The sequence below is a fragment of the Ixodes scapularis genome, unplaced genomic scaffold (genome assembly GCF_016920785.2).
Source record: "Ixodes scapularis isolate PalLabHiFi unplaced genomic scaffold, ASM1692078v2 ptg000769l_1__unscaffolded, whole genome shotgun sequence".
Classification (NCBI taxonomy): domain Eukaryota; kingdom Metazoa; phylum Arthropoda; class Arachnida; order Ixodida; family Ixodidae; genus Ixodes; species Ixodes scapularis.
The window spans coordinates 598,779-613,636 of NW_024610033.1; the positions used below are offsets into that span (position 1 = coordinate 598,779).

Genomic DNA, 14,858 nt, shown 5'->3' on the forward strand with positions numbered 1-14,858 from the left:
GTGATAGCTTTTAGCGCACTGAAAGGCGCACTGCCGAAGCTTGGGGAGCGCAGAGCGAAGGGCGTGAACACATCGGAGTAGGCCACGGACCCTCGCCCCTTGGCTCACTTCCAGGTGGCGCAGCCTGTACCGCGTTTCATTTTCCCCGATAGTACATGACAGGCGCCGACTTCATAAAAATACAGTTGTAAGTCAGCGCTTGTCGTGTACATTCCTCTCACTCGTTCTTCGTCTAATTTTTGCGCTTTTTTGGTTGCAACGCTGGAAGGGGTTTACTTTAAAGATATTTAATTGAACACCTTAATTGCAACGGCTCGCATAGGCGAAAACACCGTGTTCAAACCGAGCCTCTCCAGCATGCAACAGGTGTTGTACGCCTTCTTGTGGTAAGATATACCTAAAAGCCAGTATGAAGCCACGACCGCAGTCAGGCCCTCTTGGGCATCTACAACTCCAAAAAGCTGCACCCCGTCAATGTGGAGGGCCAGTTGTTCTGCCGCCTCCACACTTTCCCCTTTGTAAACGACGCACGGTGTCGCCGGGATGGTTTCTTCCTGCAGATGCAAAAACAGAACTGACTCAGTCACAGAACAAAAAAGAGGCAGGCACCAATTCTACTGAGTATAATTTTATTTTACTACTAAAATTCACTACCTAGCACAGGGATGCTCAAAGTGAAGGTTGCAAAGTCTCAGAGACCTGTTGACAGCCTATGTGCACTACTTCAAATTGGTATTTTTCTATGACCTTTGACATGCAAATCTTCCTCAATGCCATGCATGTAGCACTTCTCAGGAATGCCGAATGGTAGTTTAGAGCATGGAGGCACAATAAATCTATCAGCTGCAGCAGCGTGCACACTACAGTAGTTATCGTGATGAAATAAAAACAAGTGTTTACGGAATTCTCTGCATCTAGAAATCAATTTTTCACCAAAAGAATGTGTAGGAACCTGCAAGTCATTCCAGACCGGGGTATGAAACAAGTGGTGCGAACTGAATCACATGAAAGGGAAGCTGTGTTTTTTGGGCATTAGGCCGCTTTGCAAAGCGATAACATTTCTTCTGGCAACCCCCTTCCTCTGGAAAATTCGGTTTCTGCAACACAAAACGACTATGCATATGCAGAATAAATTAAAGGTGGTAAACTATATCCATTACCTGCAGTGATTTGAACCCCCAATCTCTTGCTTATGAGCAATGTATAGCATGGATAACTGCACTTCAGCTGGAGTATAGACTGTATTTACTCGCATATTTAAAGGGACCATAAACGGATTTTCCCGCGAAAACCGAGTCTGCGCTCCTCTTCAGCAGCGCAATGATCAATCATGTTGCCGCGACGTCATATTCTACCGGAACCGGAAGCGTTCCCGGCCCTGCCCGTGCGGCTAATGCGGCAGCAGCGGTGGGCAGGGGGCACGCCATAATGACCATAACGCTGCCGTCAGTGCCATCGCCATACTTTATATCGCCGCAATCGCTATAAATAAAACCCAGTTGAGTGATATGCAATGAGATATGCTGCACTACAGCGAGAGCATGGGGCTTCTAACAGCATTGCTCAGAGCCCTGCTAGGTGGCGCAAGTCACCGCACAATTCAAAGAGTGCTGTTGTATTTATTTGTCCGCCCATTTAAATTAAGTTCGGTTAATTCCATGACCACACTGATTGGCCACCGAGTGGTGAAGGGCTCGTAGCCAATTGGTGAGCTGCAATCGGCTGACATACAATTCTTCGTGGAGACATCACGGTAAAAAGGCAGCGGCCTTTGCGAAGGAGACAAGGAACGAAATAGCGGGCTCTTATCTTTGACATTTCACGTTGCAAATTTCTTTTCTGGTTCCGCACTAATGTGTGTAGTTTTGTTTTAAGCCATTAAGCGATATGCGGTCACTAAAATTTGATCCAACGACCATAAAAGTTTTAGTTCATGGTCCTTTTAAAGCTCTCGTGTAATAAACGGGTCTCACTTGAGCATCACAAAAGTGTTATTCTCCCCCGGATATTTAACGCACCCACAATACGGAGCGCGCAAGATGAGATAAAACTGAAAATACAAATGCAGCGCGCTTTCATCACATGCTTCACTGAGAGGCGTGAGAGTGACTGGAGCGCGATTCGGACTTTGACATTTTATGCGCTTTTTGGTAGCATACACCAGCGCAATTCGGACTTTGACATTTTATGCGCTTTTTGGTAGCATACACCATACGTATCTGAACGGGGAAAAAAACACTTTCAAATGTGCCGAAGATCACGGGACTCCGCGGGAACACTCTGTGCGCAAATCTTCAAGCTTACGAAGTTTCTTTTCTCATTTTCATTGTACAACCACTTTTTTTTATTAATAAAATGGCATTATTTAAAACCCAGCACAGTAATCATATTGCAAAGGTTGATTTTCTAACTATAAAGCATAGAAAAATGGAGTTTCCCAAACAATCACCAATTTCTGCGTTTAGCTCCCGAAGTTACCCTGCGCAATTGTCGTACCTCTCAAAAGTTAGGCTAAAAAATTAGCGTTATGTGAGTAAATGCGGTATGTTCCGCAGCTGGTGCTGAACAATCACATGACACACCCCTTGTTGGGTGAGAGTTAAAGTCCGAAAATGTATCTCCAACTAAAATTTGAAAGGCAACTCGACGTTTCAAAACCAACCCGGTTTTTTCTTCAGGGGTGACTGAAGGCACGCGGACACAGCAGCAGCTCCTAACCTCTTCGTCTTCAAAAAAGAAAAGGAAGAAAGAGAAAAGGAAAAATTAAGAAAAGAGAAGTTAGGAAATTGAAAAAATTGTAAAATAACTTTTAAGTTATGGAGATGGTCGTCTCTTCAGCTTTTCCGTCAGATCACGGAGGCCATGTGCGTACACAGAGGGAAGAGCTCCCAGCGACGTGTTTAGGTTTCCTGGCGTATGCTGGATTTGCCACGATTCCAAGAAAAGTCTTCTTCGAAAATTGGGCTCTGTGTCCACCACGTGCAGGTTCGCAAAGTCAATGCGATGGTCTAGGGTATTGCAATGTTCGGCGATGGCGCTACACTCACTGTCAAACTTCCGCACGTCGTTCTTGTGTTGGCAGATACGCTCGGGAAAGTTCTTCGTCTCGCCGATGTAGGTTGCGGGGCACTCTGCGCAAGGAATGGTGTAAACCACGCCCTGTGCTATTTCTTTTGGTAGACGGTCTTTCGGTCTTGGCATAAACCTTCCCAGTGTGGACGTGGGCTTGTGGGCCACCAGAATACCTTCCTTTCCAAGTACTCGTGCGAGCGCTTCGCTGGTTCCCTTTACGTAGGGAGCGCTGATGCGCGCGACTCGATGGGGCTGTCATTCTTCTACTGGCATCTGGTTTTGTTTGGAGAGACCTTGTCGTCAGGCGATGCGCTAAATAAAGCAACTAGAGTAGCCATATTTCTTTAGGTCTTCAATTATGGTCTTCTTCTTTCTATCGGTTTCTGACGAGCAGATAGTCGTTGCCCTACGCAGCAGGGTCGAAACCACTGAGGCCTTATGACTCGTTGGATGGTTGGAGTGAAAATCAAGGTACCGTCCGGTCTGTGTTGGTTTCCGGTACACCGCAAACGTCAGATCTTGTCCTCGTCGATTCACCAGCACACTCGAGAGAGTCGAGGTGTGCCAAAAAATTAGTCACGTCCCGTTCCTTGAGAATGCAGAAACAATCATCCACATAGCTCATGAATACTTTGGGGCTGTTGGAGAAAGACCTCGCCGCTTTTTGCTCGATTGTCTCCATCGTGAGGTTCGCCGTTGTGACCAAGATGGCCGCACCCTTTGCAGTGCCACTGACCTGTTTGAAAAGCTCTTCTTTGAAGGTGAAGTATGTGCTGCCGAGACAAAACTCGAGCAGACGGCACAGCTCCTCCACAGTGGGGTTGGTTCTTGTGGTCAAGGAGCTGTCTTTTTCGAGGGCTTTGTGGGCTGCAGCAACTGCAAGGAGAACTGGGACACTTGTGAAGAGGGACACCACGTCGAAAGACACCATGGTGTCACCGTCGCTGAGATGTATTTGCGAGGCGCGTTCCACAAAGTGGCCAGCATTTTTTACATGGGGCGACGTGTTTCCGACGAGGGGAGCCAAAGTCCGGTGAAGATCATTGGATAGCACCCGAAGCGGTGAGGTTGTAAAATCCACAATAGGTCGTAGAGGCACGTTGGGTTTGTGAATCTTTGGAAGGCCATAAAAACCTGGAGCGGAGCCATTCCTGCAAATAAGTCGCAAGTAAAGGCTCTTTGACTCAGGGTATTTCTTGAAAATCTCTGCCAGGATTTTGTTCAAGTTCCTCTGAACCTGTGGCGTCTGATCTTTCTTGAGCTTTACATAAGCATGGCTGCCAAGAAGATCCCATACCTATTCCTCGTATACCTCCCGGTCCAGGACGACGGTCGACTTCCCTTTGTCAGCCGGCAGAAGCACAATCTCCGTATCTTCGCAAAGTTTGCGAAGCGCTGTAACTTCTTCCGCCGGCAGGTTGTGTCGTTGCCGCTGTGGGAGCTTCGAAAGGATTAAAGCAGTGGGCATCCTTTTGAAGCTTTCACAGCGGCAACGACACAACCTGCCGGCGGAAAAAGTTACAGCGCTTCGCAAACTTTGCGAAGATACGGAGATTGTGCTTCTGCCGGCTGACAAAGGGAAGTCGACCGTCGTTCTGGACCGGGAGGTGTACGAGGAAAAGGTACGGGATCTTCTTGGCAGCCGTGCTTATGTAAAGCTCAAGAAAGAACAGATGCCACAGGTTCAGAGGAACTTGAACGAAATCCAGAGATTTTCAAGAAATACCCTGAGTCAAAGAGCCTTTACTTGCGACTTATTTGCAGGAATGGCTCCGCTCCAGGTTTTTATGGCCTTCCAAAGATCCACAAACCCAACGTGCCTCTACGACCTATTATGGACTTTACAACCTCACCGCTTCGGGCGCTATCCAATTATTTTCACCGGACTTTGGCTCCCCTCGTCGGAAACACGTCGACCCATGTAAAAAATGCTGGCCACTTTGTGGAACGCGCCTCGCAAATACATCTCAGCGACGGTGACACCATGGTGTCTTTCGACGTGGTGTCCCTCTTCACAAGTGTCCCAGTTCTCCTTGCAGTTGCTGCAGCCCACAAAGCCCTCGAAAAAGACAGCTCCTTGACCACAAGAACCAACCCCACTGTGGAGGAGCTGTGCCGTCTGCTCGAGTTTTGTCTCGGCAGCACATACTTCACCTTCAAAGGGAAGCTTTTCAAACAGGTGAGTGGCACTGCAATGGGTGCGGCCATCTTGATCACAACGGCGAACCTCACGATGAAGACAATCGAGCAAAAAGCGCCGAGGTCTTTCCCTAACAGCCCCAAAGTATTCATGCGCTATGTGGATGATTGTTTCTGCATTCTCAAGGAACGGGATGTGACTAATTTTTCGGCACACCTCAGCTCTATCGAGCCGGCCATTAAATTTACCGTGGAATGTGAGACGGACGGCACCTTGCCGTTCCTTGATGTGCTGGTGAACCGACGAGGACAAGATCTGACGTTTGCAGTGTACCGAAAACCAACACACACCAGACGCTACCTCGATTTTGACTCCAACCAACGAGTCATAAGGCCGGTTTCGGCCCTGCTGCGTAGGGCAACGACTATCTGCTCGTCGCAAACCGAGAGAAAGAAGGAGAAGACCATAATTAAAGACCTAAAGAAAAATGGCTACTTTAGTAGCTTTATTGAGCGCATCGCCCGACGCCAAGGTCTCGCCAGACAAAACCAGATGCCAGTAGAAGAATGACAGCCCCATCGAGTCGCGCGCATCAGCGTTCCCTACGTAAAGGGAACCAGCGAAGCGCTCGCACGAGTACTGGGAAAGGAAGGTATTCTGGTGGCCCACAAGCCCACGTCCACACTGGGAAGGTTTATGTCAAGACCGAAAGACCGTCTACCAAAAGAAGCACAGGGCGTGGTTTACACCATTCCTTGCGCAGAGTGCCCTGCAACCAACATCGGCGAGACGAAGAACTTTTCCGAGCGTATCCGCCAACACAAGAACGACGTGCGGAAGTTTGACAGTGAATGTAGCGCCATCGCCGAACATTGCAATACCCTAGACCATCGCATTGACTTTGCGAACGTGCACGTGGTGGACACAGAGCCCAATTTTCGAAGAAGACTTTTCTTGGAATCGTGGCAAATCCAGCACACGCCAGGAAACCTAAACAGGTCGCTGGGCGCTCTGCCCTCTGTGTACGCGCATGGCCTCCGTGACCTGACGGAAAAGCTGAAGAGACGACCATCTCCATAACTTCTCCTTTTTTAATTTTTTCTTTTCCCTTTCTTTCTTTTCTTTTTTGAAGACAAAGAGGTTAGGAGCTGCTGCTGTGTCCACGTGCCTTCAGTCACCCCTAAAGAAGAAACCGTGTTGGTTTTGAAACGTCGGGTTGCCTTTCAAATTTTGGTTGGAGATACTTTTTCGGACTTTAACACCTTGTTGACACTGGCCAGCTGTACGCAGTGCCGGTGGCTGGTGTGCCATTGCGGGAGATGTCCTACCTACATTCTTCATCTCACCTTTACATGGACTAAACATAAGGGCTACAAATGCGAGCTCCCTGCATTTAATTGTGCCTCGGCTGTACGGGCGATTTAGCAGCAGGGGCATCAGCAAAAGCTAACGGCTCGCACTTGTTAACATCACCAGTTAGTTCATGGTACGGGTAAGATGAAGTATATTGTAGTCACACTTTCACTTCCATTCTGCATGACAAAAAGCTTTACCATGTTCCTACGGATAAATTGGATGACGTATTGGGAGAAGCGTGTCACCCGAGCAATTAAAAGCTCGCAAGCTTAATTATAAGCCTGGCAAATCTCAGTAGACACACTGCTCATTCTTTGTCGTTTGACTATACCCTGTAGAATCAAGGTACACAACGTTTTGTTCCCCGGGTGACGTGTGGGACTGTGGATACACGTCGACAAGTTCACTAAGGGCAGACATAAGTGCACGCATGCATTGGTTCTGTTTCTTGTGTTTGTAAGACGTCCACAAGAAGTTGGAGAGCTCTGTTTGCCTTGCAAGAGAGAGGGATAAAATGTAAAGAAGAGTTCTTCCCGTCTGTAGTGTTTGGCTAGGAACAGAGGCTACGACCGAAGACCGAGTAAGGGAACTGACTCTAGAGGAGCACTCCTCAGCCTCCTTGACCCTGATAGCTCCTCGATCTTCGTATCCTAGCAAGGATAACAGCGTTTGATGCCAGACGATCTGAAAGCTACAGCTGCAAACGTGTCTTCCAATGGATTCCCGTACACACTGTAATTGGGGACAATGAACATGCTAATGATCTTGCTCAGAAGCTTTATTAGGTGATGACTCCCTAACAGTCTTCCTTCACAGGCTAATCGAGGCTGAAAGCCTAGTCAAGGGCATCATCCAAATACAGCACCCAGATCCCGACACTGCGACAAGATGACCCCCTACACCAGTACCACGCTGCATTCAAGCGTGCTGATAGCGCTATGCTACACTAACTCTGAGCAATCGACATCAACACCCACGCCACCCTTCGCTAGTAAGGAAAAGTGGACACACCAAAACTGCGAAACATGTAAAGCACCAGAGACTCTGGATCACTTATTTCTGGTATGCCTGCATTTTTGGCCCCCCCAGAAAAACCTCACAAACAAGCTATGCTAGGATAGATTTTCTCGATTCATGCTAAAAGACTTGACATTCTCCTCGGGTCCTCCGAGCAAAATGCAGCCCGAGTTTATAGCTCTACTAAGCTTCCTTAAGGAAAGCGCTCTCACAGACCGAATTTATAATGGTCCTGTGTGTCATCATCAGACGGTAGACTCTAGAACTTAATTATCACCATTCACCGAATATATCCAATGTCACTACCCTTTTTGTCCCACTATCCACCTCCCAGCCAGGGGCCCTAAGTTGGACGACGGGACAAAGGGACGAGGATAACAGCACGCGCCATGATTCGATGGCGTTGAGCGTGACCTTGACTGCCTAGCGGAGCCTCCTTTGATTCTAGTCACGCCAGTGGAGCACTAGGGAGAATGTAGGGACGCTTGGCGCTACGCGGTCGACAATTTGCGTGACGTCATGGGCGAAAGGATATCGCCAATGTCATGGTGACTAGAATGTTAGGAGGTGCCACTCAGCTCTGACGTCACCTGGCTGGCGTTCGTCCCGCCGTCCAATTTAGGACCCCAGGTTTATACATGCCCCTCCCCCCCCCCCCCCCTGGGAGACTCCCAAAGAGATTGGTACTTTTCCTATCATAAATAAAGCAACACTACCATCAACATTACCAACATACATTGAGAAGACAGTTGAGTTCATTACTCGGTATTTGCTCTGTAGTGATCACTGTAGCATCGTCGGGAAGTCAGCGGATATGTCATCTAATCGATAAAATGAACATTAATTTTCAGCAAAGCAGGCAGAGAAGCAGCCCGATTATTTCCTTTTGGCGCGTTCTGCATATGTGCGAGTTCACACACAGAGAGCGTGATTGCGCGAATTAGCTCACTGAATGCACTCAGATATTTTAGATGTCCTCTGCTCTACAATATGCACTTTGTGCGTGGGCACTCCTAAAAAAAAAAAAATAATAATTAAAAGAAAAACACTTGAGCTTATATATGTATCCTTTTAGGTTTTATGACAAAGGGCAGCAGTGAGAAAGTTTGCGAAACTTACATCTTCCTTCACAAACACCAGCTTGAATGCCGCCGCTTCTTTCACATTGCTGGACAGGATTTTCAGGGCTGCCATTGCCAGGTTGTCTGAAAAACAAATTTAAAGGACATGACTTTACATGCGCAAGTATCCCAACGGGCAGTTGGACAAATCGCCGTTTCTCCCCAGATAAGCAGTCGAGAACCATGCAGGTAACCCTTTGCTCCTATTGTCCTGACACTAAGAACAGTGCTAGCGACAATTACATGCTAAGGAGGATACCAACATCGCTAGTGTCCCGCTTAGTGTTGATAAAAAAAAATATTGGGTTGTGTGGATGTTCCAACAGTGCAAAGTTGGTCAGCCATTTTCAAAGATGTGACGAGCCTCTCGCTATGAGCAATTTAGCCAGTGCAGTACGACCCAGACCTGCCAACCCTACAATGCTGAAAATATTATAGGGGATGCCAAAAAACACTACAATTGTGTGAAGAAATACGAAAACTGTTTTATTCTTCAAAAACTTGGTTTAGGTAAGACAAATGCCTCAACTAGGGCACAAACAAATCATACATTGCACAAAATGTATTATTCTTTAGAAGTAGAAGGTTGGGCCAACACTGAGGAAGTTGCAGCTTTTGCTATTCTTAGGAAGTTCTTGTCAAACACTTGTTCGTGGTACTTTCCGGACTGGCTGCATCTCACAACTAACAACTGTTCAAGAATCTTTTTCGACATAGAGGGGCGGAACTGCGTGTGTGCCTTCTTCACTTTGCTGAAAACTCTTTCGCCTGTGCCTGGTTTAACGAAGACGTTAAAAAGCAAAGTTCTTGCTCTTTAACGTCTCCACAACGACCGCTGTGAACGGCACGTTGTCTTCGATCAAAAATGCCGTAAAAAGGCATTCTGCTCGGGTAGTGTCGTAATCCGTTGATCGCCTAAAGTACCCTCCAAGCTTCTCGTTGGTTTCAACTAGTTTTGCAGAGTCCTTGTGCTGTTTTGTATTCAGATGACACAGAATGTTGACATCGCAGCGACACAGACTACCAAATCCATACCTTTCGCCCTTACGCGACGTTTTCATAAATGGAAAGTCGGTTGAATAGGTGGGAATAAACACTTGGAAGTATTCTTTTTCCGACATCCTGTACCAAAGATGGTTTCAAGGGAGCATGAGTAAAAGTTCCAGTAACACATACAAGTCGATGTACCAGTGTTGCCAACCCCAACTTGTAAACAGGCAAGATGCAGCCTAAACAAAAACTTTTTTTTTTACACGGGGTGCGGAAAATCGTACAAATATTGTTGTTAATACGATAACTGTAAGAAAGCGCTGGAAAGCGGACACTTTACGATAAAATCGTAAAACTTGGCAGGTATGACGACCCCTAGCACGGGGTCTTTAACGTGCATCATGCAGCAGTGATACACGAGCGTGTGCCGGTGCAATGCTCATCGAGATCGAAATGGGCAGAGGCGGGGATCGAACAAAGGGTTCCTAACTTCTGCAGTGTGAGCTTTCGTTCCCCGTGCTCCAAGCTGAGATGCGCTAGACCACTCGGTCACAGTTCCCCCTTGGTGTTGATAAAACGCAAAAGCATAATGAGTGGCTCTGTTGGCAATGGAACTCAAAAGGCACAATTGGGGGCACATTTGGGTCGCCGAAACCTATGCTGACTATGCCCTATCCCTCCACAAAGTCACTGTGGACAAGGTTCACCCCAGTGGATTCCAGCGAGACTCCTAACTGAAAGAATGTTACATGAAGCTGCCCTAATGGTGTTTTTGGATGTTGGAAGTCTCTCAGCACTTAAAAATGAAGTTACATACATTAAGCTTACGTTTCGCTCGTTTGCATTCGGCGTCTTGTGCCAAGATGTTTTCAACGTCTTGAAGGAGGTCTTGCTTCGACGACAAAATCTTGCGTGTAGCAAGGCTTATCACACTTGCAATACCTTGGGCCATCGCCTGCATTGGCTCCATCTTCATTTGTCTTTCAAAATCTTTGATGAACTGAAAGTAAATAATGCATGTGTGTGTGGATGAATGTCACTGAAGATAAGAACATAAAACCAATATTAAAAGAACACCACATACTCTCAATTTTAACCCACTATAAATATTTCCATATATTCAGTTACTCTCCTCACTTTTAACCTAAATAGGTTTTCCTGGTGCTTCTGCAAACAGGGAGGACAAGTGGGTGTTTAGCATGCACGGCACCAGAGATAGACTGCCATGTACTGTATCTTAGAAACATGTTTAGTTTGTACAATGATTTTGTGAAGGCTTAAACCCTTCAAACTATGGCTACAAGCTACAGGTACACAGCGCCTGGCAGTGTAGGATGCTATGTGCAAGCATCCCAGCATTCAGCTGCATCAAGAGATGTCCTGTGGCATAGTCCCAGTGCCATTTGCACAACATGCAAAGTGGTTCAACACCAGACATCCTGCTGGCTTCTCATACAGAAAGACCCTCTGCACACATGCACGGTGAAACCGCTGCTCAATGGTATGCTCACACCCCACAGTCTTATAATGCTTTAACGAGAAGCTGCCAAAGTAGGAAACGTTTCGGTGAAAGGGCAAACAAGTATGTTGTAAGGGGAAGTATGGCATGCCACACAAGCAATATTTACCCTCCTGGCATCCATAAGGTAAGGATATGTTTCCTTGACAGAAGGAACGTCCATCGTTGAAAGGTTCCGAAGCCTTCTGCTCGCGGTGGCATCCATTCGTACATCAATCTGCTCTTCGTTCGGTGCCACCTTTTTCCCCTCGTTGCATAACCACACCTCGTGTGCCTCCAAGCTGGTGGCGTCTTCTCCCACCCCAGGCAAAGTGCACATTGTCTGTAAACACAAATTGTTAATATTTCACATGATTTGCAAAGAATTAGAATGTGCTAATTGTGTTGTGGAAAATGTGTTGCACATTTTCCCGTACAATGTCTCACTAGTTGTGTGTAGCACAGGCGAAGGTAATGCCGGGTGAGGGGAGAAAGTGAAAGCACTTGGAAGCCTGGGGAGGATCAGATAAACCTCCTAGCTTCTCCAACGTTCTTAGGGCTCGCCCTATATTGTCCTCCTCTTCCTGCTGCCTTCCCAGTGCTCGCCCTTTCTAAGCTCATGCAGCGTTGCCTTTGCCTGAGGTGCACATAACTAGTGAGATAGAGGTAGATGATCAATTTGAAAAATGAAGTGGAAGCTCCACATATAAGCATATGCTGCTAGTAGATGACTGGCTTAACGGATTGCATGCTTGCAAGTTCTACATGGTGAGTAAAAGCAGAATTATCTTGAATTTTGTCCCAGGAAAACATTATTCCCAAATTGCAAACATATCGATGAGCATTGTTGGTACTCCCGTCTTGAAAAAGCACTCCAAAACGGGCCATGCAGTTTTCTCATCGCTCGTAACTGAAAGCGATGCAAGGGCTCCTAGGCCTAATCACTTCAATGATTTCACTGCCCACGAGTGGGCAGTGTTGCACGATTCAGTAAACACAGCCAGCCCCAAGGAGGTTTTGGGCCGGATACGATCTGTGTTGCAGTGCAAGGATCTAAGGAACATTTATGTTCACTAGACTCTTGCACGCGAGGGTTCCTCATGAAATCCTCGCATGAGATCTTCGCACATTCATGTTCTCTGCAATTCACATTGCAGTGCTAGGTCTCTTGGCTTGACTTTTGGAACGCTTGGTAGCGTAACTGGCTCTGCCATCTTTTTTTTCCTTGAGCAGAAATGGCCCAACAACGCTAAGATGGCCATGGTGTAGATGAAAACGTATATGGTTGTGCTTTAGTTAGGCAGTGTCGGTACATTTGCAGGCTGTTTGGTGCCCCTGGAGATACTCTTCTATTAAAACATGGCAAAATCCTTCGAATTAACCAGGTCCGGACAGTAGACTTCGAATTGCTGTGCCCATATTTTATACATTTGTACTATGTATGATTGCCAGAACCGTCCCCATACTACGAACTAACCAAAAAGTCAAATAGAGTGAGCTTTAATTCGGTGTGAAACAGTGCTACGCATGCTCATTATTTCATTGCCTCATATCCCACATCATTGCTATGCATTATGAGTTTGTACATTGCGGACAACAGATGATAGTGTGCAGTAAATTAGTATGTGCAATGCCAAATACTATGGTTCACCTCAAATTCAAAAATGAAGAGCGAATGAATAAAAACTTACCAAACATCTCTTCACTTTTCCTCTGCTTAATGTCTCTGGCGCCGCACAGCCTCTGTTTGCAGTCCTTTTTCTGGTTGCGCCACCAAATTTGGATCGGTTCTCATCGACGGCCACATTACCAGTTATTTTCCTACGCTCGTTTTTGAACTTGTTTCGTAGGGCAACGATCCAGGACTCCTGTTAAAAAAATGAAAGTAGTTATTGTCATATACTGCTAATTATACCGGGTATCCCAGGTAACACAAATCAAGTTTTAAAAAAAAACAGAGCGCTCTAAACACATAAATCTAACTGAGGGTAACAAGAATGCCACTATTTTTGGACTAAACATTATCAAATGATAAAGAATAAGTTTTCATTATTCATTCAAGGGTGGAAATGTCAACTAAGAAGTTGCCAAGCGACTAAACAAACATACTAATTACATTCTTGCAAAACATTAATCTTTGGTTCTTTTTACCGCCCATCAAAAAAAGCCAGCATCCGATGTCATGTGGCACTCTTTTTAATTCACTGTCTTTTTATGGGGGGAGGGGGGCCATAAGAAGAGTCACGCGGAGCCTAATGTGTTGCAAACGCAGGTCGGATGTTTCTGATGCGCTCTACAATCTTCTGAATAACACTTAGGCCCAGAAATTTAAGGTTATTGGTCTTAAGGCTGTTCCCTATGCGACTGTGCAAAAAAAGCGTTGCGACTGCACGGCCTCTGCGACAAAATTCCAACTTGGCGGAACCCAGTTGAAGAGCCGCTGCGACAGTGCGACTACGATTTCAATTGCTGATTTACTGAAATCGCATCAATTTTGGACGCATGTGGAACAGCCTTTAGTCAATTATTTTATTATGCTCAATACAAAAAATAAGGCTCTCACAAGAGGCTTGCTGGCAACGTACAGTTAGTTTAAACTATCCAAGAGATGCCAGATGTGCATTGTAGTCAAGTGGCCTTGGTCACTCGACTACGCTATTCGCTGGAAGTGGCCGGTTTGTTTACGAGTACACAAGGGGTAAACAAAAGGCTCACGAGTAACAAAGGAAAACAAGTGCACAATGACCAGCAAGTGGACTTCATCACTGTTTTCGCTAGCACCTAGGGTCAATGTGGTTTGCGCTTCCTTGCGGTGATGACAGCGAATCAGTCCAAGAGAGTATAAAATAAAACACCTGCATATTCAGAGTGCAACAGCCCATGGTTAACCACCACTTACATAGCCAGTCCCGGTGACATCGGTGAGAGCTGGGTACTTCAACAAGAGCAGATTTACTGCTTTGAAGTAGAACTTCTTCTTTGGATAGCTAGAAAACGAAACAAGACTTGATATTACTATAAGTATTAAGGCGAAATAAAAAACAAGTCCGATTTATGAGTACTGTAAAAATGAAATTATATGGGGAGTAGCCAAGCGTAACCTGAACTTCAATTTTTTGTGCGAGTATGCTTGGTATCTCCAAATCATGCTATCAAGTATCGCTAACAGTTTCATTTGTCGGACTGTCGAGTGTCGTCCCAGGTGGACGGGATATTATGTAACAGATTTTTGTAATGCGCACAACCAACATTCCACAATTTTGTAATGGTTGTCCACAAGGAGCACAGAGTATCAATGCAGCTTTCCTTAAATCTGAAACAGCAGCTTTGTTTCTGGGTCAGAGCCACGGCACCAGGTCTCAGCCTGTCATAACCTCCAAAAGTAAGTTAATGTCATAAAAGCAACCCTTCCCCCCGAGACTGCGGAGATAATAGGATGACAAAAAACACACGTCTTTCCAGACTTCTGTGCTTCTGTTGTACCTTAAAGGGATACTTCAACGAAATTTGAAATATTCCCGTCGTATTCAAAGATAGGTTGAATATGATCCACAATATCCGTAAATGACAATCGCACGTTTGTATTTTGAGCCTGGTGGCTGTATTTTTCGTTATAAACAGCCCACTCTGGCAAGCGCTTGGAGAAGGCCCAGCGGAGACCACG

General features: G+C 46.1%; 1 protein-coding gene across 1 annotated transcript; it reads right to left on the reverse strand.

Annotated features, from left to right (window-relative positions):
- Positions 1 to 287: 287 nt before the first annotated feature.
- On the reverse strand, positions 288 to 14,342 carry LOC115319799 (sterile alpha motif domain-containing protein 3-like). Its single transcript, XM_040212094.1, has 7 exons — positions 14,296 to 14,342; positions 14,094 to 14,181; positions 12,886 to 13,062; positions 11,325 to 11,537; positions 10,525 to 10,696; positions 8,705 to 8,790; positions 288 to 554 (listed from the first exon to the last, which is right to left on the reverse strand). Exons 1-7 carry the CDS (start codon positions 14,340 to 14,342, stop codon positions 288 to 290), a joined length of 1,050 nt encoding a protein of 349 aa, XP_040068028.1.
- Between the last annotated feature and the right edge of the window lie 516 nt (positions 14,343 to 14,858).

Coding starts and splice junctions, on each gene's coding strand:
- LOC115319799 (XM_040212094.1), bottom strand. CDS start 14,342: ATGATTTGGAGATACCAAGCATACTCGCACAAAAAATTGAAGTTCAG. Junction 10,697..11,324: donor ACCTTATGGATGCCAGGAGG/GTAAATATTGCT, acceptor ATTTACTTTCAG/TTCATCAAAGATTTTGAAAG. Junction 555..8,704: donor TGGTGTTTGTGAAGGAAGAT/GTAAGTTTCGCA, acceptor TTGCATCTGCAG/GAAGAAACCATCCCGGCGAC.